Source organism: Cyrtonyx montezumae, unplaced genomic scaffold, assembly GCF_038088225.1.
Source record: "Cyrtonyx montezumae isolate F1298 unplaced genomic scaffold, pur_monq_1.0 scaffold_10, whole genome shotgun sequence".
Lineage (NCBI taxonomy): Eukaryota > Metazoa > Chordata > Aves > Galliformes > Odontophoridae > Cyrtonyx > Cyrtonyx montezumae.
In genome coordinates this window covers 40,252,819-40,275,753 of record NW_027071826.1, presented here as the reverse complement: position 1 = coordinate 40,275,753, position 22,935 = coordinate 40,252,819, and the positions used below count along the sequence as shown (strand labels likewise).

General features: G+C 35.3%; 1 protein-coding gene across 11 annotated transcripts in view; it reads right to left on the bottom strand.

Moving 5' to 3' along the window:
• LOC136060459 (golgin subfamily B member 1-like) overlaps positions 1 to 22,935 on the bottom strand; it is a 43,456-nt gene that overhangs the window by 7,985 nt on the left and 12,536 nt on the right. For 4 of the 11 annotated variants that reach the window (XM_065755005.1, XM_065755010.1, XM_065755011.1 and 1 more), the window contains 13 exons: positions 21,895 to 22,216; positions 21,440 to 21,549; positions 21,109 to 21,226; positions 20,666 to 20,757; positions 19,568 to 19,718; positions 15,846 to 15,955; positions 14,745 to 14,871; positions 13,770 to 13,900; positions 12,991 to 13,038; positions 12,205 to 12,314; positions 11,746 to 11,914; positions 11,314 to 11,418; positions 191 to 11,017 (listed from right to left, as the gene is read on the bottom strand). In XM_065755005.1, coding sequence (XP_065611077.1) covers positions 191 to 11,017; positions 11,314 to 11,418; positions 11,746 to 11,914; positions 12,205 to 12,314; positions 12,991 to 13,038; positions 13,770 to 13,900; positions 14,745 to 14,871; positions 15,846 to 15,955; positions 19,568 to 19,718; positions 20,666 to 20,757; positions 21,109 to 21,226; positions 21,440 to 21,549; positions 21,895 to 22,216 — 12,420 coding nt within the window. Of the gene's footprint in view, positions 1 to 190; positions 11,018 to 11,313; positions 11,419 to 11,745; positions 11,915 to 12,204; positions 12,315 to 12,990; positions 13,039 to 13,769; positions 13,901 to 14,443; positions 14,547 to 14,744; positions 14,872 to 15,845; positions 15,956 to 18,228; positions 18,627 to 19,192; positions 19,253 to 19,567; positions 19,719 to 20,665; positions 20,758 to 21,108; positions 21,227 to 21,439; positions 21,550 to 21,894; positions 22,217 to 22,935 lie in introns of those variants that run through there. The other 7 variants (XM_065755015.1, XM_065755009.1, XM_065755006.1 and 4 more) reach the window with 7 other exon arrangements.

Genomic DNA, 22,935 nt, shown 5'->3' with positions numbered 1-22,935 from the left:
ATTCTAGTACAAAATTATTTCTCTTTGCTTTTCCCATTTGCTCCTGTTTAACAGGAGAAGTACCTAAACTCTCAAGATTCTACGTGTCTTTAGTTAAACTATTTTTTCTTAGCACTCAAGTAATTTGCAGTCATGCATTCTCTGCATTAAAAACAAAAACAAAACAACAACATAGCTAACCAAAACTTACCAATCCTTCCCTGCTGATCTGAGGCACAACTAAGCTACTTTTAAAAGAATTTATATCATTGATGCCGTTGCAAACAATGGGAAATGAAGTTGTGCCCCCCTGTTTAGTTTCAGAAGCTACCTTCTGCTTGCTGAGCTCCTGCAGCAATTTGTCTCGATCATCCTGAAGACTGGCCATAGCCTTGGAAAATGCTTCAATCTGTTGAACATAATTCCCACATTCAGATGACAGCCTGCTAATCTCCAGCTCATGAGTGGCAAATGTCCTACAGAGATTTTCAATTTCATCAGCAATCTGATCAAGCGTAACCATATTTGCTGGATCAAAAAGCACCTTTTTCAGAAGACCTTTATCCTTGAGTATACTGACAAGACGGGATTTAAAGACACCCAATTCAGCTTCAAGTTCAACTCCTTTCTTTTTTTCAGACTTTAGTTCTGATGTGTATTTGCTCTGAAGTATCTTTAAGTCCTCTATTATCCTATCTCTATCATTTTGCAGAGCAGTCATTGCTTTACCAAAGGCCTCATTCTGGGACTTCAGCTCTCTATTCTGAGATTGAACTTCTACTATCATCTCCGTAAAAGCACCAGGTTCGCATCCATGCTCAAGTGTCAGAAATGTCTTACTGTATTCATCACCTACATCCTTAGTATTTCTGCCTAGTGATTTCTGGACTTCTTCAATATTCTTCTGAAGTTTTTCTCCATACAGTCCATTGGATGCACTTTTTTTTTTCTGGACGCTACCACTAGTTAACAGCTTCTCTCCAGATTCAGAAACAAGTTTCTCTTTGTTTAATGATGCAATTAAAGATTCTAAATCATTTACTTTAGATACTAATTTTTTATTTTCACGTTCCAATGATACGACAGTATCCATTTGCAGTTGATTGGACAGTTGCACCTCTTTTATTTGTTTCTGAAGTTCGTATTTCTCCTGTTCGAGGCCTTTAATGAAATCTAATTTCTGCTTAAGTAAGTCTTTTAATTGATGATCTTTCAGCGATAAAACTTGGTTAAGATCTTCCCTATACTTTATTAGCTGCGCATTTAGCATTGCATTTTCAGAATGAAGATCATCTATCTGGTTAAGAAGTACCCTTAATTCTTGTTTCAAAGCATTACTCTCACTTGCATTGCCAACTATAAGATTGTCCCGTTGATTTATGACATTTTGGTGAAGATGCTCCAACTCTTTGTATTTAGAAAAAAGGTCATCACGATCATTCTGAAGAGATGACATTGATTTTTTAAAAGCATCTAGTTCACTGGCAATTGCAGCCTTATCTTGACCTGCCTTATCTGCCTTCATCTGAAGATTTCTCAGTTCATTTTCCAGCTTCTGACAGGACTCTTCACTCTGTTGTCTCTCTCTCTTCAGCAACTGGAACTGATGCTCATATTCTTTGATTTGTTCTCTATGTTGAGTCTGTACCTGAATCAGATAGTCAGAAATTTCATCACTTTTTGAAGAAATTAGTAAGGAAATTTCTTTGTCTTTATTATTCAGCATGACTTTCATTTGCTCAGAAATGGTAATCTGCTTTTCTAATTCAGCATGAATTTTTTCCTTTTCAGCAAGAAGTTTTTGAAGTTCTTGTTCTTGTCTTGTAAAATTACTTTCCAGTACTTTTATCTCTCTTCCTGAACTTTTACTATTCTCTATGAGATGATTAAGAGAATTATTTTCTTTAAGGAGTGCTTGCAAAGCTTCTTCTTTTGACTGAAGAGCATTTTCCAATTCTTGCTGTCTATTAAAAAAATACATATTTTCTTCCTTTAATCTGTGGAGCTCTTCATGCCATGGCGCATCAGCAGATTTTTGCCTTAAATACAGTTCATTCTTTGTTTTCTCTCCCACAGAATATTTGATATTCAGTTCTTGAATCTGACTCATTTTGTCTTTCAACTCATCTTGTAGGGACACTATTCTTTTATTACTGTCTTCTATTTGTCTTTCTTTAGTCTGAATGGCCTCTTTGAACTGCATTTCCCAGGTTTTCATTTCAGTGATTACCCTGTCCCGGTCACTCTGAAGAGAGGACATACACTTCGCAAAAGCAGCTAAGCGTGCCAAAGCTGCATTCAAATCTGCCTGAAGTTTCTTGTTTTCAGAGTCCTTAAAGCTAATGTCCTCCTGCAATCCTTGGATCTCACTAATTGCCCTATCTTTTTCTCTCTGAAGGGCACTGTGTCTTTCCTCTAGGTTCAAACATTCTACTTTATGAACCAACTTTAATTGTTGAAGGTTCACTTCTAATTCTGCTGCATGTTCTCTCTTCTGGATTTGTAGTTCATCTTCTTTCCTGTTTAGTTCTTTTCTCCAATTAAGATTCTCAGCAGTAAGCCTGTCTACTTCTTTTTTTGACTGATCCAACAAGTTCACCTGTGAAGACAGTTTTTCATTGAGATGGGATATTGCCTCATTTGATTTGGCAAGCTTTTCTGACATATTACTCAAATCCTTTTCAAATTTTTCATTTTTTGACTGTGACAGTTTCACAGACCTTTCCAAATCCAGGATCAGTTCCTGGAATTTTATAGAATCCTTTTGCAAATGGTTGATCTCCTGCTGTTTCTCCTTTAAGAGTTCTTGTAATTCCTTTGTTCTGTTTTTATTTCCACTGTTATCTCTCTGTGCACATTTCACCTTCTCTTCAAACACTTTTACTAGTTGCAACTGCTCTTCTTCTTTTTCTCTAATCATATTACACTTCTCTGCCCTTAATTCTTCCAGCTGCTGTAACAGCACATTATTCTGCACTTGTGCTGATTTCATTGTATCAGTAAGATGATCAACTTCTTTAATGTGATTAAGCAATTCTGTCTCAAGGAATTCCCTCTCATTTTTTACTTTGTAAGAACTTTCTTGTGCATTTTCTAATTCCTCCTGTAAGAGGCATTTATCATCTTCTAAAATCTTAACTTTTTCATTTAGGCTAACAATTTCTCGTGTAAGATTTTTACACTCCATGTCCAGTTTTGTGATACAGTGATTTTTATGGTCCAAAGACTTTTCAGTTTCTTTCACTTTTTCTGAAATTAATTTTCTTTCTTGTTCCTTTTCAGAGAGTTCATCCCTTAACACACTAATGTCCTTTAACAATGATTCATTCTTATATAATGCATCACTTATTTTAGATTGCATATCATTTTGGTACACTTCCATCTGAACTTGGAGGTCCCCCAAAGCTGCTTTAGTTACAGTGATGTTATTATGAAGGACGTCATTTTCATCCTGAATTTTCTCTAAAGCCTGCTTTAAATTTTCAGAAGTTTGTTTCAGCTGTTCATTTTCCTCCATAAGCTGATGATTCTGTTGAGTGAGTTCATGAAGACGAACCTGGTGTTCTTCCATTCTTGCCTCTTGTTCACATATCTGCCTTTTTGCTTCACTCTGTAATTCATCAACTTCCAATTTCTTGGATTCACTGAGTTGTTTCAGCTGATCCTTAATAAATTCATTTTCAGCCATGAGTTTTTGAAAATGCTTCTCAAGAGCCTCCTTCTCAGATTCCCCTTCCCTGAGTCTCTGAATAGCCTCTTGTTTCTCTTTTCTAGCGACATCAATAACTTGCCTCATTTCTGCTATTTTACTACTGATATTCTCATAAGCCTGAAGGAGGGATTCATACTCTTGCTTTAATTCACTGTGCTTAGCTTTCCAACCTGTTAATTCAACTGTCTGAGAATCTTTCAGGGTATTTAGCTGGAAAGAAAAGGCCTCTTTTTCCTGAACTATTGTCTCCATTGTAGATTTAAGACTTTCACATGCAGCAGTGAGGTTTTCATTTTCAGCCAAAAGTCTAGCATTTTCAGAAAAAAGGCTCTCCTCTTGAGACAGTGGAGAAAGAGTATTTGAACTTTGCTTTTCTCTACCAAGCTCTAACAACAAGCGTTCGAGTGTACCCATCTTGTTCATCAGTTCCTCTCTTTCCATTAACAGCTTATCCATCTGTTCTTTTAGATATTTATTTTCTCTCAGAGCTTCTTTACGCGATATTAAAGCTGCTTGTAATTTTCTTTGAAGGTGGTCCTTGGACTTCTCCTCTGCTTTAGTCCTTTGTTCTTGCGGTTTCAAATCACTTACATTAACAGTTTTTGCAGGTGTTTCTTGAACTACTTCCATTTCTTTCTGGGTTTTATAGTCTGCTGCTTCTTTCAAATTAGTTTTCCCAGAGTAGCCAGTCTTGGATAGCTGAAAAGAGGTGCCTTTACTTTGTAATATTCCTTGAAGCGAACCACTGTCTAAACAAAACTCCACCAATTCTTTTTCAGTATCATTTTCTTCTTTCAACTCTTTGCATGACACTACAGGAGTACTTATCTCAGCCTTCTCACGAAGCAAACAAAGTTCTGTCAGAAGCTTTTTGTTTTCTTCGCTGACATGCTTTACCTCCTTTTTCATATTGATTAGTTCCAAACTGGACTCCTCTAACTGATGAACAAGCTCCTCTTTTTCATTCTTTATTTCTTCAAATGCTGCTTTGTAATGATGGAATTCTTGGCCCTCCTTTAGAGCTTCTTTTAGTAATTCCTTTTCAAGATCAAGTTTATCCTTAATATCTTTAAGTGAAGAATGCAATGCTTCTATTTGCTCATTCTTTTCTGCAATTTCCTTATTAGCTCCCATTCTCAGTTTCTGCAGCTTCTCCTGGTTCATCCTGTAATCCTCCTCATTTTTTTTAACAAGTGTTTCTTTCTCATTTTTTACACATTCTAGCACCATCTTCATGTCTACAGTCTCAGCCACAAATGCTTTCAGCTTTTTCTGTAGCTGCTTTATATCCTTCAAAAGGTTATCCTTACACTGTTTCTGGTACTGCTCCTGCTGCCTCATGGAGTTTAAGTCTATTGCTTCTTCTCCACCACCAAATTCAACTAATATTTTCCTCAGCTCTTCCTTTAACACTTCTGTTTCCTCCTGAAGCTTTGCATAACTATTTCTTAGTTCTTCTAATTCAGTATCTTTTCTTGTCACCAAAGTGATTAGGTTTCCCTCTTTTAAGGATGCAGCCTGAACCCTGTTTCTTGATTTGTTGGATTCCAAGTTCTTTAGGTCACCTTCTTCTCCCTCTCCCTTAGGAGAAATAAACTCTTTCCCAACATGTTTTTCTAATTGATTAAAATCAAATTCTTTCGATTTTTTTTTAGGATCTTCCCAGAGCACTTCGCACTCTTGTTTGACATGCTTCAAGTGTTTTTGTTCATCAAAATCTGCTGCGAGCTTAGCACGCTCTGTCTCCTCTTCCTGAAATTTTCTTGTATCTTCTTCCCTGACCAGAAGTTCTCTCTGTAAGTCGTCTTTTTCTTTTTTTATCTGAATTGCATTAATTTCACTGTTGAAGTCCAAGCACTTACTCTTGTCCCTGGCACTGGGCTCTTCAGAACTGGAATTTTTCAACAATTCTTCCTTCTTAACTTCAGATTTCATCATTTCAAGAGCTATTAAGAGCTGAGAATGTTCCTCTTCGTATGCACTTACTTTTTCATCAAGTACAGACTGCATACAAGCAAGCATACAATCCTTTTCCTCTAAAGATTTTAGGTTCTGCTCACAGATCATTTGTTTTTCAGCGATGGCATCATTTAGTTCTGCAATATTGGCCTGAAGTTCCTCTAAATAAGAGGCTTTTGCAGACAAGATATCATTCAAGTCTCTTATTTTGTCATCTTTTTCTAAAAGTTCTTGCTTCAAAGTTCCAAGATAGGTCTCAAAATTTTTATTTTCATCTTCAAGTAGTTTCAGCTTGTCTGTTAACTCCTCAACTTTCTTCAACAACTCCTCTCTTTTTTCTTTCTCCTTTTCTATTTCTTCCTGTCTGCTCTTTTCTAGTTTTCCAACTTTCTGCATTAGATCTCTTCTTATTACCAAGGCTGCTTGAAGTTTCTTCTTCAGATTCTCTTTTTCTTTACCAAGTTTCTCAAGATTAAGATGCATCTCCTCCTTTTCTTTCATTAAATCTTTAAAAACAGCTTCTCTGTTGCTCAATACAACCTGACTACATTCCAGTTCTTTCTTACAGTCCTCAAGTTCCTGCAACACTCTATTTAGTTCTCCTACAGAATGATTATGAGCAGATTCAAGATCCTGCAGTTTGCTATTTAAAGTATTCCTCTCTTCAGAAAAATTCAGCATTTCACTAGACAACGATTCCATGATCTGGGTAACAGAACAGTCTTTTTCTTTCATTTGCTGGCTTAGTCCAGAAATTAAACCTTTTTGCTGATTTACCTGTGAAGTTAAGTCTTCTATGAGCTGATCTTTTCTTCCCATTTCTTCAAGGAGACTTGCTACTTTTTTATCTTCAACCTGCAGTTTTTCTTGACTGGTTCTTACTATTTCTTCAGATTTATTTATCTTGTCTTGAAGAAATTCAATCTGTTTATTCTTTTCTTGAAAAAGAGACTGTTGGTTATGTAAAGTTTCCTTGACGACAATCATTTCTTGTGATAGGCGTTCCATTTCAGAATCATAGGTACCCTTCATTTTATCAATATCATTCTGTAGCAACTCCTTCTCTTTCTCAAGTGACTGCATACTTTTTAATTCATCTTTTATGATATCTATTTCTTTCTGTTTTTCTAAAAGAATCAGCTGCAATTTTTCTCTTTCTACTTCTTTGCTCAAAATAGTGGTTATCAGAGTGGAAATTTTTTCCCATTGTATTTTACCATCAGTTAGCTGCAGTTGGGAATCTGAAGCCTGCTCATTCTCTTCTTTACATAGAAGACTACTATTAAGTAAAGGAGATAAGCTTTGAGTTATTTTCTCTTTGGTAAGATCCAGTTCCTCCTGTAAAGACTGGATTTTGCTATTCTTGGTTTTCATTTCACTTTCTAAACAGTTCAATTGATCAGTAAGATTTTTAATTTGTAAAGTTGCCCTATCAAGGTCCGTCACCCATTTGTTTTCTGACTCAAGAAGACTTTGCTCTAGATTTTCAACTTTAAGCTCTAGTTGGGTAAGTTCTTCACCCTTCACACTAACCTGCATCTGTAACTTCTCTTTTTCGGTCTTCATCTGCAGTTGAACAGCATCTATCTGCATTCTTGAGTAACTCTCACTGGCTTCTAGTTTTCCATTCATTTCTTGAAGTTCTTCCAATTTCTTTTGCAAATTATTTTGAGATGCAAGAAGTTGTGTGTTTTCAGCCATGAGTTTAGCAGCATCTTCTTGTAACATATTTTTTTCTTTCTCTAAAGACTCTACTTGATGCTGCAGACTACCTATTAAAAGTGCATTGTCGTGGCTGTCTTGAGATGATTTGGAATTTACATTACTCAGCTGCAACTTCAGACATGCTATGTTATCTGCCTGTTCAGTGCAAGTCACACGCAGAGACTCCATAGCCAACTCTTTTTGCTGCAAATCTTGTTTCCATGTACTTACTTGGTCTAGTGCTTTATGGTGTTCACTTCTTACAGTCTCAAGCTCAACTGTTAATGAATCAATTTTCTTCTGATTAATATTAAAGCTTTCATTCTTTTCCTGAAATTCCTTAGTAAGGTTTTTCATAGCTGCGCCACTTTTCTCTAATTCCTCTCTGAGAATCTCAATCTCATTAGACAAAACGCTCAGGTTTTTATTTGCCAACTGTAGACTGGTATCCTTCTCCTTCACAGAATTAAGCAGCTCAGCAATAACTACTTCTTTTTTATTAAGAGCTGCATTAAACTCGGTTCTTAATTCATGCTGTGCTTCATTTTTTCCCTGAAGAGACAGAATGGCATTTTCTTTCTCCTGGGTAATTTCCTTTGATTTTTGTAGTTCTTGTGCTAGCTCACGTACTTGACTTTGGAGTTCAGAGATTAAATTTATCTTCTCTTCATCTTCCTGCACTTTCTCCTTCAGAGTTTTGAGAAGAGCTTTATTTTCTATAAGAGAAGATTCGCTTTCTGATAAGGACTGGTCCTTCTCTATTATCAAAGTCTTCTGATGTTGTACTTCTTTCTGCAAATTCCCTTTCACTTCCTCCAGCTCCACAACTTGTTTCTTTAAGACAGCACATTCATTATCCTTTTCTTGAAGTTGCATCTTCAAATTCTCACTGAATAATGAAATATTATTGACAGTTAAATCTTTCTCTGAAACAAGTACCTTTAATTGTTCCGCTTCTGAATTTAAAAGCTCTAACTGTTTCTGCTGCAAAATGGATGATTCCTGTACATCAGAAAGGCATGCTTTTAAACTGACACATTCGTCTATCTTTTGCTTTAAAAATTCATCTTTCTGTTTAATTGAGTCATTCAACTGTGCTGCTTTTTCTGTCATATTTTTAAGTTGATACTGAAGATCAGAAATAACCTCCATATTCTCAGACAGTTGAATCCTAAGTATATCGGACTCCTCAGATTTATCTTTCAGCAACTTTAGATCTTGGGCTTGCCTCTTACATTCATTTTCCTTTTCCTGTACTGTCTGTCTAAGCTGGCTGGTTTCAAAACCTAGGGTTTGTATTTGGTTTTGCAGATCTGAAATGACTTGCAGATATTGCCCTTCTCCTGTCATGTTACTATCTTTCATTTGTTGTAGCAGAACATCCTTCTCAGAAATAAGAGTTTCTTTTTCTTCCAAGAGAGTTTTTAGGTTTTCCTTTTCAATCACTAGGCCATCAATTTGGTCCTTCAGAGCTAAAATATTATGATTTTGTTGAGACAAGTGTGAAGTTAAAGTAGCTACTTCTTCTGATTTTTTCATTATCACTGCATTAAGGTTTTCAATGTCTACTTTCAATTTTTCAGTTTCTATAGCTGCTGTTTGTATTTGCTGCCTTGTGGAAGTAACATCAGACTGTTGTTGTATTAACTGTGACTGCAGAATTTCAAATTCACGCGACTTCTTGTTCAGTAAGTTTGAAAGGTCCTCCTTCGTATGCTTAAGCTCAGTCACTTCTTTGCTTAATAGCTGTAACTGATTATTTAACGCTGTATTTTCTTCAATTTTATCAGAAACTTGCTTATGAAACTTTTCAAGTTCTGAACCCTGACTTTTTAGGGTCATGTCTCTTTCTCCTACCCACTGAGATAACTTCATTTTGTCCTCTTTAAGATTTTTAATTTCTTCCTGCAGCTCTACAATGTAAGATTTACTGTCTTCCATTTCCTTATGTAATGAATCACACTGAAGGACTTTTTCTTCCAGACACTTGCTCTTAGCTTCAAAATCCAAAGTTAAGCTTTGAACTTGCTCTTGCAGCAGTAAATTATTCTCCTTACTCTGGCTGAGCTCTTGTATTAGTGTACTGCATTCAGATAACTTACTATTTAACATTTCTTCTTTCTTTGTTTCTTTCTCTGTAGCATCCTTCAGTTGAATGAGGACTGATTGCACTTGTTCATGCAACTGTTGTGCCTGTTCCTTGCTTTCGAACAACTGACCAGCTAACACATTACACTCCTTTGTTTTCTTCTGCAGCTGCTCTGCAACTGAACTTTCTTTTTGCTTCGCAACTATTGAGAGTTGTTCAATTTCTTTTGCTAGAGTGTTTTTTTCACAATTTAGTACCGAAAGAGTTTTTTGGTACTCAGCATTGCTAATAGATAACTTGCTTTCTATTTCTGCCACAGTCTGGATTTTCTGTAACAATTCACATTCTTTTACATCCAGGAGCTTGGACAAATTCTCATTTTCACTGACTAACTGCTGCTTCTCTTCTTTCACTCTATCTATACTTTTTTTCAGATGTTCATTTGCTTTCACTTGCTCTGCCAATTCTGTTTCTTTCTCCTCGAGATCTGCCTGCAACTGCTTATTAGCTAAAGCTTTCTCCTGTGTCTCTATTTCCATCTTGTTAATTTGTTTATATATTTCACTTAATTGGTTATTAAGCTCTTCACAACGTGTCTCTTTGGCTTTAAGATCTTCAGTTAATTTAAGTTTAGTCTCTTCCCTTTGTTGCTCCAAAAACTCAAGCTTCTTATCTAATGAAAAAATGACTTCTTGTTTCTCTTGTAATTCTTTTTTAATTGTTTCCTGGTCTTCAGCGTGTTCCATAACCTTCCTAGATAACTGAGCCAACTCTTCATCTTTTTTAGCATCTTCCAAAACTAGTCTGTTGTATGAATCTTTGATAGATTTTAACTCATTTTCAAGAGTCAGTTCTTTGTTTTCTTTCTCTTTACGCAAACTGTTCAATTTTTCTTTTAGAGCATTATATTCCTCAATCTGAGATTTCAAATATTCAGATTCTTTTCTTTGCTTATTCTCAGTTTCTTGTAGCTTTTCAGATGATTTGCTAATCTGTTCTTTCAGCAACGTAATTTGTGACTCACACTCCATCAGATTGTTATGGTATGCGATGTGACTGGCTTTGATTTCAGAACGGAGATCTTTAATTGTAACGCTGTACTCATCGATTTGTCTTATCAGTTCCTCATTTTCTTTGGTTTTAGCTTCATTCTCAACTCTAATTCTTTCCAGTTCTAGTCTCATTGTATTACTCTGCTCAGAAAGGACAGATATTTTCACACTTGCATCTCTTACATCGGCTGTTTGTACTTCTTTTAGCAAATCAGCCTCCCTTTCAGCCTTTGATAACGCCTCTTCTATCCCTCGTATTTCTTCATTTTTGCATTGCACTTGATGCTTCAGGATCATAACTTGTTCTGAATACTCTGTCATATTCAAAGACAAGGCAGATAACTCCCTCTCTTTTTCTGCCAGTGCTTCTTTAAGATGATCGATTTCTCTTTCACGTTTCTGAAGATCCTGAATAAGTTGAGATCTCTCCTCTAAATGGCTTGTATTCAGTTTGTCAAGCTCTTCATGTGTCTGGTCGAGATCCAGCTGCATTGATTCTACCAGGCCATCTTGTTTCAAAGTCTAAACATCAAGAAAATAATGTTACAAGAATAACTGAAACGTATATCAGAAGGAAAATGGAAGATACACTCCTCATGTAAATCTATTATTTAAGCTATTTAAGCACTCGCTATTGATTCTTGAACTAATGACCTACCCAACAGTACAAGTCACAAGACTTTTTAGGTAATTTTGGCATACAGAAAGGTCAGTGTATGAAATCTGCAGTGTAACTAATGTTGAGGGTGTTTTTTTTCTGACAATTAAATGAACCATGCCAAATTAAAATAAAGTCATTCATTTCCATTTTGACTTACCTTTTCCTTCAGCGTAGCAACTTTTTCTGTTAGATCACTGATGACTTTTTTCTGCTCAGCATTCTCCACTTCAAATGCACTGCATTTCTTTAAGACTTCTTTCAGCTTAGTATTAAAAATAAAAATTTGTATCATAGAAATATATTTAAAATTTGATGTTAAAATATTGAACTTACCTAACAGTGGAATTTATACAGTGAAATTAACTAAGACAACACTCAAAAAACACCAATACGTTCATGCAAAGCACTGTGGTGTGTCTAAGTACTCATTACACCCAACTTTAAGTAATTATATGACGTGAACAAAGCTGTAATGAAACAAAAGAGCCAAATCTTTTGGCTACAAAAACAGCAATTTTGTTGATGGCGTACAAATCAAAAGTTGAGGCCCGTGTTCATCACTTCTATTATATACTGTTTGGTAACTTACTTTTTGTTCACTATGAACAAACTTCTCTCCCAGTTCTTTGTTCATCAGATCCCTTTCTTGAAGCATTTTTCTCAAAGTTTCAATTTGTTCCAGTTTTTCTGTTAAGCTTAGCAGTTTTTCTTCTTTTTCTCCAAGTGAAGTCTCAAGGAAGGTATTTCTGTCACTCAATCTAAGAAGAAAATACACATACAGACCTTTGGTAACTAAATTCCATTTTGAAAACAAAGTTTGCTTTAGGCTTTCTAGGTTTATTAGCCCCCAAACTATGTTCCTAAAAGAATAATCATTTCTACCATTTTCATTTAAACTTGCAAGTCCAAAAATATTTTGACTGCAATCAGAAGCTAGAATCAAGTAAATAAATTTTATATGTTTTAACAGATTACACTTCTGCTCTATTAGAAGTTTAAAGTAAAGAAAGCGTATCCTCTGTGCAGTTATAGAGAACATTTATTTTACCCTTTTAGCTGCTCATTCAAGCCAGATATCAGAATTTGATGCCTTTCGGCATCTTGAATCTGTTGGCTGCGTAACTGGGCAAGTTGAGTTTGCAAACGTTCATTTTCATTCTGCAACAAAAAATTAATCAAGAGGATTATTGCACACATACATCCAGAATAGCATAAGAGAACTAGAGCTCCAAAAACGTGACTCACTAGAGGATTTACACCCTACACAGTAAGAGGCTGTTAGCATATAAGCACTCATCAGTTCAAATACAACATTAATACCACAAGTTGAGATCGATGCAATCTACCTTTCAGAAATACTTCCTTCAGTGATGCTAATAATAAAATGAGCTCAAGGATCACTGCTCTTTACCAAAAGCAACACACACACACAGTGTTAAGGCACCTTATTTAATTCAACAGAGGAAGCTACTGCTTCGAAAACACACTTTCCTCATTGATTTGAGGATAATACCAAACTGGTAACTTTTTGGCACATCTTCTCATCTTAAAGAAATGCAAAAAATCTGCAGGAGATTAGATTAGCATACAGGGAATTGCATAGAGAAGAGAAAGAAAGCAAGCGTCGTTCACACTTTTTTCTTGAAACAGTACAAATGTCCTACTGTAGTCAGATTCACTGCACCCATTCAAAAATAAAACCACAGAAAATCTAATGGCAACCAGAAAGCAAAACCAGAACACATATTGAGAACCAACATCACAAAGGACAAACATGGCAAACCTGTCACCTCTAATGAAAATAAGCTAGCACTCTGGAGGAGGCAGAACACACCTGTACAGCCCTCAATAGCTGCCCTTCTTCCTTTACATCAAACGTTACCTGTATCAAAAGGTTTTGTTAAAAGATTCTCAGATATGAATAAGGCTGTCTCGTATCTTAAAATAATTATATAGAAGTAAATAAACAAATAAGTAGACGCAATTTAGCAGGTAACTATGAGCAATGCACAAAGCATGAGGAGCATGAGGAAGAGATCTGTTGTTTCATTTACTGGAAACTAGGTTTAGAAGGTATCAGGCATAGTAACTTACCAGTCAGGCAATACTATAAAAGTACTTAAAAATTCTGATGTCAGTATTTATTTAACTGTTCATTCTCGTGCATTCACTGATTACAGAATATATTAAACTATCTGTTACACATCTGTATTATGCATATATGTATGTATGTCGTATGTGAGATATAATTATGAATTGAGGGACAAGAGAGAGACTTATCCTAGTAGTAAAAAACCAGTTCCGCTCTTAATCTTCTGACAAAGGCATCCTACAGAGACGGATACAAATTATTTTGACCTTTACTACTTTTCTGCAAAAATTAATGAAGCTTACTTCCAAACAAGTTTCTTCATGTGCTGACTTCTACTTTTGCTGAATAGAAGTGTCAGGCTTAAACTTTAAAGCATAATATAGCATGTGTAGACTATAAAATAGGTTTTAGGCATTTTTGCTAGTTGCAAATTTACACTCTTGTGTTACAGTAAGACTGTGAAGAGAAAATGAAACGATTCTCTTAACAATAGCAGTTTTTAGAGAAATACAACAGCTCACCTGAAGAGCTTCCATTCTACCTTGAAGTTGCATTCTATCTTCCAAATCCTGACAACGTTCTTCTAGAAACAGAATTTGTTCCTGCAGTTGATTTCTTTCCAATTCCAACTCTTCAACTACACTCCGTAAGCCTATTTAAGTCAAAGAGGAAAAACTACTTCAGGAAAGATTTAAAAAAACCCTGAAGTCTACAAATGACTTTCACCTTTATATTCACAATTTTCACCACTGTTGGGCACAATTAGATCACAATCACTTCCAGTGGAAAGGCTTGAGGACTTGCACATGCAAATATTAAATGATAAACATGTCCTTTACTTTACAAAAACTAAAAGCTACTGGCATAACTCCATAACTCATAGAGAACCTGGCAGAAATATTCTAACCCATACTGTGTCCCAATTAATAATATGGCTGATGTTACTTTAATCATGAGTTAATACACTTACAAGATCAGATCTTAAGCTATATTAACAAAGTAAACAAGTCTATATCAAAATTTGCAAGTGCATCTACTCCATTTTACCAACAACACATACTAGGAGCTTTTACCAAAGATAGAAGAGCATCTACATGAATGAACAGGTATTTGATTTTTACTACAAAACACACAGCAGCTCAATACAATTCTGTTTTCCAAACAAAATAGTTATGTAGATCAGAAATACACTCACAGGAACAAGACTCATAACTTAAAAACCACACGACCTTGCCACATAGGGTACTTCACAGGCACCAAGGCTCAAACAATTCCGGTGTTTAATAATATTTATATTCTACTTCTGAACCAAAACTAGGCAGTTCATCCAGCACGCACATGCTTAAAATGAAACAGAAGAAAACGCAAGCCAAAAAAATTCAACAAAGAATAGAATACACCACAAATGGGTTGTTAGTTGAATTTTGAAAACAAAAATAGACAACAAAATACAGGTGCCGTGCATGCTTTAATAAACTGACTAGTCTCTATCACACCTGCATTAGGTGAAGTGTATTCTGGCCACCAACCTCCCATATTTTCTCCTTCAGCTGAATCAGTGCTATCCAAGGTGACATTCAATGCTTCTTGAAAGCACTGTTTTCTATCAAAGCTGTACTCTTCCTATGTGCAAAACATAAGAGTTGCATTTAATTAAAAGAAGAAAAGAAGCAAGGGTAAAATACATATTCTGTTATTAGAAGTGCAGTTTCAGTTAAATATTCTAAAACCCAGCAAGTGATTCAGATCCACAAACGTTAAGTTGTTATGGTTTTATGATTTTTTTTAATCTACTCTTTAACTCCCAATACACCACATGATGTTATGATGTGGAATATCAATAATACAACAAAAATCATAAAACCATAACATAAGTATACGTGATCACTACAGACACCTGTCTGGCCTCAAACTGCCATTTCAAGAGAAGCAGTCTCCCACAGGCTCTGTGCAGTAGCTAGTATCTTTTGTACAGCTCTGAAGACACCCTCAGGCACCGGAGAGGCCAACAGCTAATTATGTTTGGAAACATTAATTGATTCCAGTTTCCACACTTAACAGCATCCTCTGAAATTCACGGTGAAGTACTGGAATTAACTAAACATAAAATTATTCTTCCAATGGCAAGCTTATGTAAGTGACATCCTAATTATTCTTACAAAATATTGGGTTTTTTTTGCAAGCAACAGCACCAACTACTACAAAGTTAACCTGAATGAACTGACATTAATTACTAACCCATTCAGTAAATCTCCCAACAGAGAAATTAATAAAGATTGTATCTAACACAAAACATGGCCTTAACATATGAAGCACGTACACAGCCATGAGGATATGAATTACTCCAGAGAGAAGTTCATAATTTTTCAACACAAAATTAAGCAGGCTCATGACTCAAGGAACTGAGAGGTGTGGTCCCACTAGAATTGCTCCTCATCTTTTGGCTACATACACAATCATTTAGTTTACTAACAAACCTATCTAGTTTTCATTTACGTAACAGATGTAAGTTCATAAGCCCTTAACCTATCCAACTGTAAAGCATCATATTTTCATTAATATACAGGTAAAATAGATATTCATAACTTTTAACCCACCTGAAGATTCCTGTTGGTCTGACTGCTTTTTGTTCCCGCCTGATCCAGCCTGCCCATTCCTTGAACTGTGGTCAGTTCCTCCTCCAGCTCCTGTTGCCCTGAGACTATGGCTGGATCAGAGCAGCCAGGAAAGAACCAGTCATCCTCAATCAGTTTTGTGCCACAGGAAAGTAATTACAATTATATCAGACGCTACTACACGAAAAGAGACCTGGGACAGCTGAAGTCCCTATGAATGACTGATAGAACAAGATTAAAGAAGCAATCCACAGCAGTCACCTTGTGATTTCCCTCCAACATTACTCAGTAGAACGCAAGAATAAAGACTGTATATCTATCTCACTAAGAAGAAGCAAACTGAAGTCTAACATTACTTCTTCATCACTCTAAAGGAAGTCTTTATACAAGAGACTGGAAAGGGTGAGGTTATGCTGACACTAAAATAATAATAAATCCAACCAATTAAAGGCTAAATTACATAGCCTCTCATTCTACCAGGTTAAAATACATCCAATTTGCATAATATCAGCTGAGACAGCTGTACTTTTTGTAATGTGAACAATCACATTAATTTTATGCAAATAATGTGTCCGTTTCAACTTCAATTTAGCGTGAGTCTGATAATATGAGGAAGTCACAAGCAAGTGTTACACTGCAACTGGCATCAAACCATCTTATCATACATTAATAATACCATTCTTCTAAAGACAAATACAGAATCATTTTTAAAAAACACACTGAATAAATTCAGAATATGACAGCTAAGGTATGAATCTTGTTCATTGTTAGAAATGCTTTTTCATTTAAAAGTACATTCCCATCTGTTTTGTGATTTGACAAAACACATTTGGGGTGACAGATTAGGCAGCAGGTGAATCATGCAAAGCAGACAAAACAGAACAGCTGGTGAAAAGAAATGAAAGTAAAGGTGGCTCCATACTTCAATTGAAAATAAGATAATCACAGATTTAGCTTTCAATTTAACCACATCAATACACAGTTGTCTTCACAACGTGCAAAGTTCAGACAACATTTTGCTTATGCATCAGAGAAGTAAAACCCAGAAACTATTAGATCACACTGGGAATGCTCAGCTTTCATCTGAATTGTACAAGGACAACTTATTCAAAAGACTTCATTAAAGCACATTCCCATAACACCTATTAGAAGGGAAAAAAGTTCCTCCTGTAATATTTGAAAACTACACGCTTAACAGTCCTAAAAGACTCAAGCAAAAAAAGTTAAAGAAAATCTTTAAGGGCTGTTTAAGCAGGACTGCAGGCCTGGATTTCCCTTTTGGTTTTAATTAAATTTTGGTTTCTTTCACCATAAGCATTCATTCTGCATGCCTCGTGCAAAGAGGAATTCAACTTTTTTTTTCAATTTTCTTTTTAATCACTATACGTGCTTCTTCAAAGTACATAGAGACGTGCCAAATTCTGATCATCTCATATCTTTGCTATTACTGTAGTCCAGGGAGCATTATTCAAGATCAGAATTTAATTTCTTTGAAAAAATTAAATTCCTTTAAGTTTAAACTGAAGTCATCTGCTTTTAAGCATAATGAACCCAACTATTTTTGCTTTTGGTAGTGAAAGAAAGAGTCAGATTAACGCTGTCAGATGAAAAATGATAGTACAGAAATCAGAGCTTTAGAATGGTGTGGAACCCTTTGGTAAATTTTCAGTTAAATTTAACTCAGCATTGCTTTAACAACAACTAGTAAATAAATATATTTCCTAATGTTCTGCAGCAGCAAAGGAAGCCTTTCTTTTGCAATTATATCTGAAGTAAAAACCTGAAGAACTTCCAAAACGCTTTTACTCTGCTTCACACTGCATTCAAATTAACCAACGATGCATCTGCACTTGTGTGTTAATGTTCATGTTACAAATCCCAATCTTTAGTGGTTTAGGGAGGAAACAAGCCAGAATTCATAGACATCAGTCAATGCTATCATCCCCTAGGATTTTGTAGCTCTTCATACATTCATTCCAAAATAGACAATTGCCTTATCTGGCAAATTCCCACTATGATGGAATGAGCAGCAGGTTCATAGATTGCTTAAAATATTCATAACTAATATTAATGCTAATAAATCCTGCAATTTACATGGGGGAATATAATTGTTTTTTAAAAAACACTAATGAATTTCAATTTCTTCTAAGAATTTATAAATAAATTTGATTCTCAGTTAGTTATAATCCAACTGCAGCAAGCCAAGAACTTATTCTCTAGAAATATGGAGTCAGCTGTTACTACAAAGAAAATACAGTAAGATGATTTGGTTAATAGAAATGAAGAAATTGGCTTTGCAAGAGGGAAAAAAAAAAATCAAGTTAAAAGACAGCATTTGTTACACGCACTGTTAAAACCCACATACCATCAATGGCAAACATTATAAGGTACTGTTGGTAATTTCCTCAAAAGAACTATCACCAGAAGAAATCAGCAACAGTACATTACAAGTTGCCATCGCTGCAGGAACCTGCATGCACAAAACTGATGGGAAACCATGTTCTCACTGGCTGACCAAATCACAGTGTAGGGTAGGAGTGGAGGGGGAAGGGACGCTGAGGGCTCATCAGGTGTAACGGCAGGAAGAACAAAAAAAAACAGAAACAGAAAAGTCATGCTTATCTCAAGGGGAAAAAATGCAAAATTAAACACAGACTGACGCAGATGAAATTTTACAACTGCTATTAATATTGCATGTGGATCTGCAGTTACCACATACGAGATAACAGGTTGTTTTAACAAAGGGAATATTCTCTTTCAGTTCCAAAACATAACATGGTAAAGCCCTCAAAAAGATGAGATGAGACCTTTCAAAACATTTCTATGCTTATGTACTCAACTTCCAAATTCATCCTTCAAATGAAAAATAGTTAATCAGTTGCAGATTAAAAAGAGAAGACTCAAGTTCTCTAACTGAATTAATTACGATGGTAGGTTGTGCACACTGAAATGTGCTATTAATCCCCACACAGTTAACTAAAAAAAATCATAATGAAGTACTAAATTACTTGGAAAATACACAGTAAAAACTAACTGAAATTTAGCCAGACTTTTATGAGATTTAACAGCAGATACTCCACTTATCAACTATTTAATTAATAATTTAGAAAACTTCAATGCCTGAGATCACCCAAAATGTTTTTTGTAGCACTTACTGTTATTCAACTGATCACACAAGTGACACTTATTAACAGATTACTAAACATTCTTTGAAAAATTTCAGATTAGAAATTAATGATATTTAAAGGGAAAATTTATCTTACATTTTACTCAAGCACCACCCAGTATCACATTTAAACCAGAACTGCAGTATCCCACACCTTCACTACCTGTTCAAGGCAGGCAGCTTTATCATAAGGTGAACTTTTTAAGCACTGTTCATTCATATATGGACAGTACACTGACAAAGTAAATTCAAGCTGTCTTACAGAGCAGCAACTTGGATGGCAAACAGAACAAGCACATCTATTCATAAAAATGAGGCAAAGAAAAAAATTGACCATGTGGAAAAAAAAAAATCAAGGACATAGGAGAAAAACCTGCAAATTTAAGCAAATTCACTAGCTATGCAAGCCTTAAGATTACATAAATAAGTCGTAGTAGAACAGTATCAATTCAGTCTGAAGTAGAACAGACGAATGTATAAGATGTGATGTGCGCATCATATTATGTACGTGATAATTTAACTAAGAAAATCAACCCACCTTCTCTCTCCTCCTCAATCTGAGCCATTCTTAAGGCCATAGCAGATTTCTCCTCTCTGACTCGATCACGTGACTCCTCTGATTCTGGTACATTTTCTTGCCATTCCAAGAATTGACCCTGCGATTCATCCACACTACCCGATTCACTAGCCTAACAAGAGAAATTGAGCATGAAAATAAATTCACCAAATGCCACCATAAGCATAAATGACTCTCATTTGGCAAACCATTCACAGTGAAAGTCATGCACATAATTTGCCACTTCACATAAATGTCTATGAAAATAAAGATAACTATTGTAGATGGTGTGAAAAGCAAACCTCATCACTTAGCAAATATCTAAGCTATCTAAATATCAGCTACTTGCCAGCTGTGTTTTTAGTCTAAAATATTTTTAAAGAGAAGTGCTTTTTTAAAAACCAGAATATTTTTCCTATACATGCTCATCTTAAATATTTCAAAGTAGAACAATATTCAACTTCCTTTACTTAAGGTAAGAAATCACTATTACTTTTATCCATGAGTAGAATAAGAAAGAATGTTAGATTTCTAAAACTAGGCTTTCTTTGAAGGGAAGACAGAAATAACCAACCAAACAAAAAAAAAATCATGTAAGTTCATAGATAATACCTTCAGCAAAGTGTTTTCAAACTGGTTATTCTGCTGCTGGGCTTGTACAAAATCACTAGGCACTAAGAGTAACATAAGGTTTAATCTATCTAGAAGTCTTCTGGGATAATCTTCTGAATCCTCTCCCTTTATCATCCACACCTGGATATTTGTTAAGATTTCATTCGCTATTTTCTTCTGAAAGTTATTCAGATCATACACAGAGTAATAAGTAGTCACACTTTGATAACTTACATTAAATGTGATTAAATAAATTGTAAGCAGTTTAGGGAATTATAATCTAAACTACGCAAAAAAGTAAGTAGAAATCTGTATTTAATTCAAATCCTGTCAGCTTGCTACTTAACAGCTACTGACATCTCTATTTCACATATCACTCATCTTCAGCACTAACATCCAATGAGCATACTTTCCAACGTGCTGCTTGAGTCAGTCATACAAATCATACAGATCAATTTTAAAGTTAACCTGGGAAGCTGCTCTCTTTGTAACTTGGTCAAGATCAGCTTGCAACTTCCTTTGCTGCTCTTCATAGACTTCCAGCTTAGTCAGTAATTCTTCTACCAAAAATAAATAAATAAATCACAGATTAGGTCTGTTACAGTACGAAACCAATTGGAAAATAATAGAAGCATAGAAAAAAGACACATTCTTTCTAATGCAGCAAGGCCTGAACTATAAAGCACAAGTAGGTTTTGAGGAGGAACAACTGAGTTGTAACCCTGAGTTAAGTGCTGTATGCTGCTGCTCAAAGCAGCATGAAGTTACTTCCAAATCCGTTTTTTAAAATGATACACAATGAAAATCTAAAACAAACAAAAAAAACAGAAGTCCATTTAACTTTGCCTCTTTACTTTGAGCCATCTGCAATAGGAAAGTAAAAAAGATTTTTGCTGGTTTTTCTGTTTTACCGTTTTGAGTTCTGATTTCATGTAACGATTGCAGTTTTAGTTCCAGTTCTTCCTTTTCAACTTCTAATTCTGACACACGATTGTTCAAGGCAGATAGATCATTATTCTTTGATGAAAACTAAAATAAAAAGCAGTTGTAAGCTTTTCAAATGCATAAAAATGTGTACTTTTTTGTCGCAACTTCCCCCTGTATCAGCATCCATTCAATTTTTATATACAGTTATTTTGAATAAATTATTTTAATATTCTATTTACCCCATATTTTACTTCTTTATGACAAGTAAAGTCCTTTTAAAAGCAGGTCTGTAACATTAAAAAATGATGTACATACATTTTTCAGCTCATCTTCCAGCTGTTTGATTCTTGACTTAGACCAAGCCTTCATTTTCAGAAACTTAGCTTCAGATTTGCTGGCCTCTTCTATCTTCAATTTCAATTGTACTAAGAAGCAAGGCATAAAAATTATTTAAAATCCCAGAACGATTATCAGTAAGGAATCTGTGTTTAATTTCTTTATCAACTGAAAGCAACACTTACACAAGGCGACTGCATTTAGAGAAGAAAAATATTAGGAAACGCAGTGAGCAGTTTACAGCTTATGTGGTATTTTTACATTCTCATAACCCTCATAAATACACTACTTGAGCACAGATACTTGTTAAGGTGACAACTTTCCCTTCGGATTTTATGTAGCTCTAATTGAAAAACGAATGAAATTGGCACACAGTATGTAAGACTATGGTGCAAAGTAACGCTCCATACATGACAAGTTTTTAAATAGGATACCTTCTAACTCTTCCATCTTCTCTTTGGATGTAGAGTCCAGATCTGCAACATCTTTTGAGTTAGTCTGCCCACTGCCAGTTAATTCTGCCACTTGTTTCTTAAGCTGAAACAGAGCCTGATCCTTCTCTTGCAGCTCAGTTTCATGTTTCTCCTTAATTTCATGCAGTTCAGCATCATATTTCTCCCTCACTTTTGTCATTTCAAGCATGTGTTTCTCCATCATGTCTTTGATCTGGGCTCTCAATACATGTCTCTCAGCATCCAGTTTAGACTGGAGGTTTTCTTTTTCAGATAGAAGGCGTTTCATGTTTTCATTTATCTCCTATTAAGAAAAAAATCATTTTTTTTTAATACGAAGTATTTTCAGTACCACTGTGAAACATTACATGCATATTCTTACACACTTCATCACATTATAATTAGAAAAGGGTGCTACTATTGGTCAACTGGTTCTAGCACAGAAAATTCAGCTTCAATTTCAAAGGCCTGCACGGGAACTTTAAAAAACAACAACAACAAAAAAAAAACCAGCATCACTATTTTGGGGTGCAAACTACATGTAACCTCTTTCCAGAGGCAAAAGTTAAATAAAAACGAACGTTCAGTTGCATGGTGCATTAGATCACTGTTGGAATCTTCCAGTTTTATCAAGCATTGTGAACGTTCACTACAATGCCGTTCAGATGTTGGTACTTACACCTGTTAAAACTAGCAAACTATCATCTAGTCCTTTTCTACAGTATATTGTTGCCAATTAGTTTTCTGTTGGTGCTTATTCTACTTTCAGTGCTTTCACATTACTTACAATATAAGAGCTAGAAAAGATTACAGATCACTCTAACAAAGCAGTTCTCCAGATGAGATCTGTTGTGCAAAAGCCTGCTTTCATAATCCATAAACTGCCCATGTAAAGAAGCAGTGAAGGACAGTAGAGACAACATTCTCAAAATGTGATTGTGCAGCTTACATAAAGGAAGACTTCCTGTTATTTTAATACTAAGACCAAGGTTCCACCACAGTTTAAACTGCTCTAAATTCACA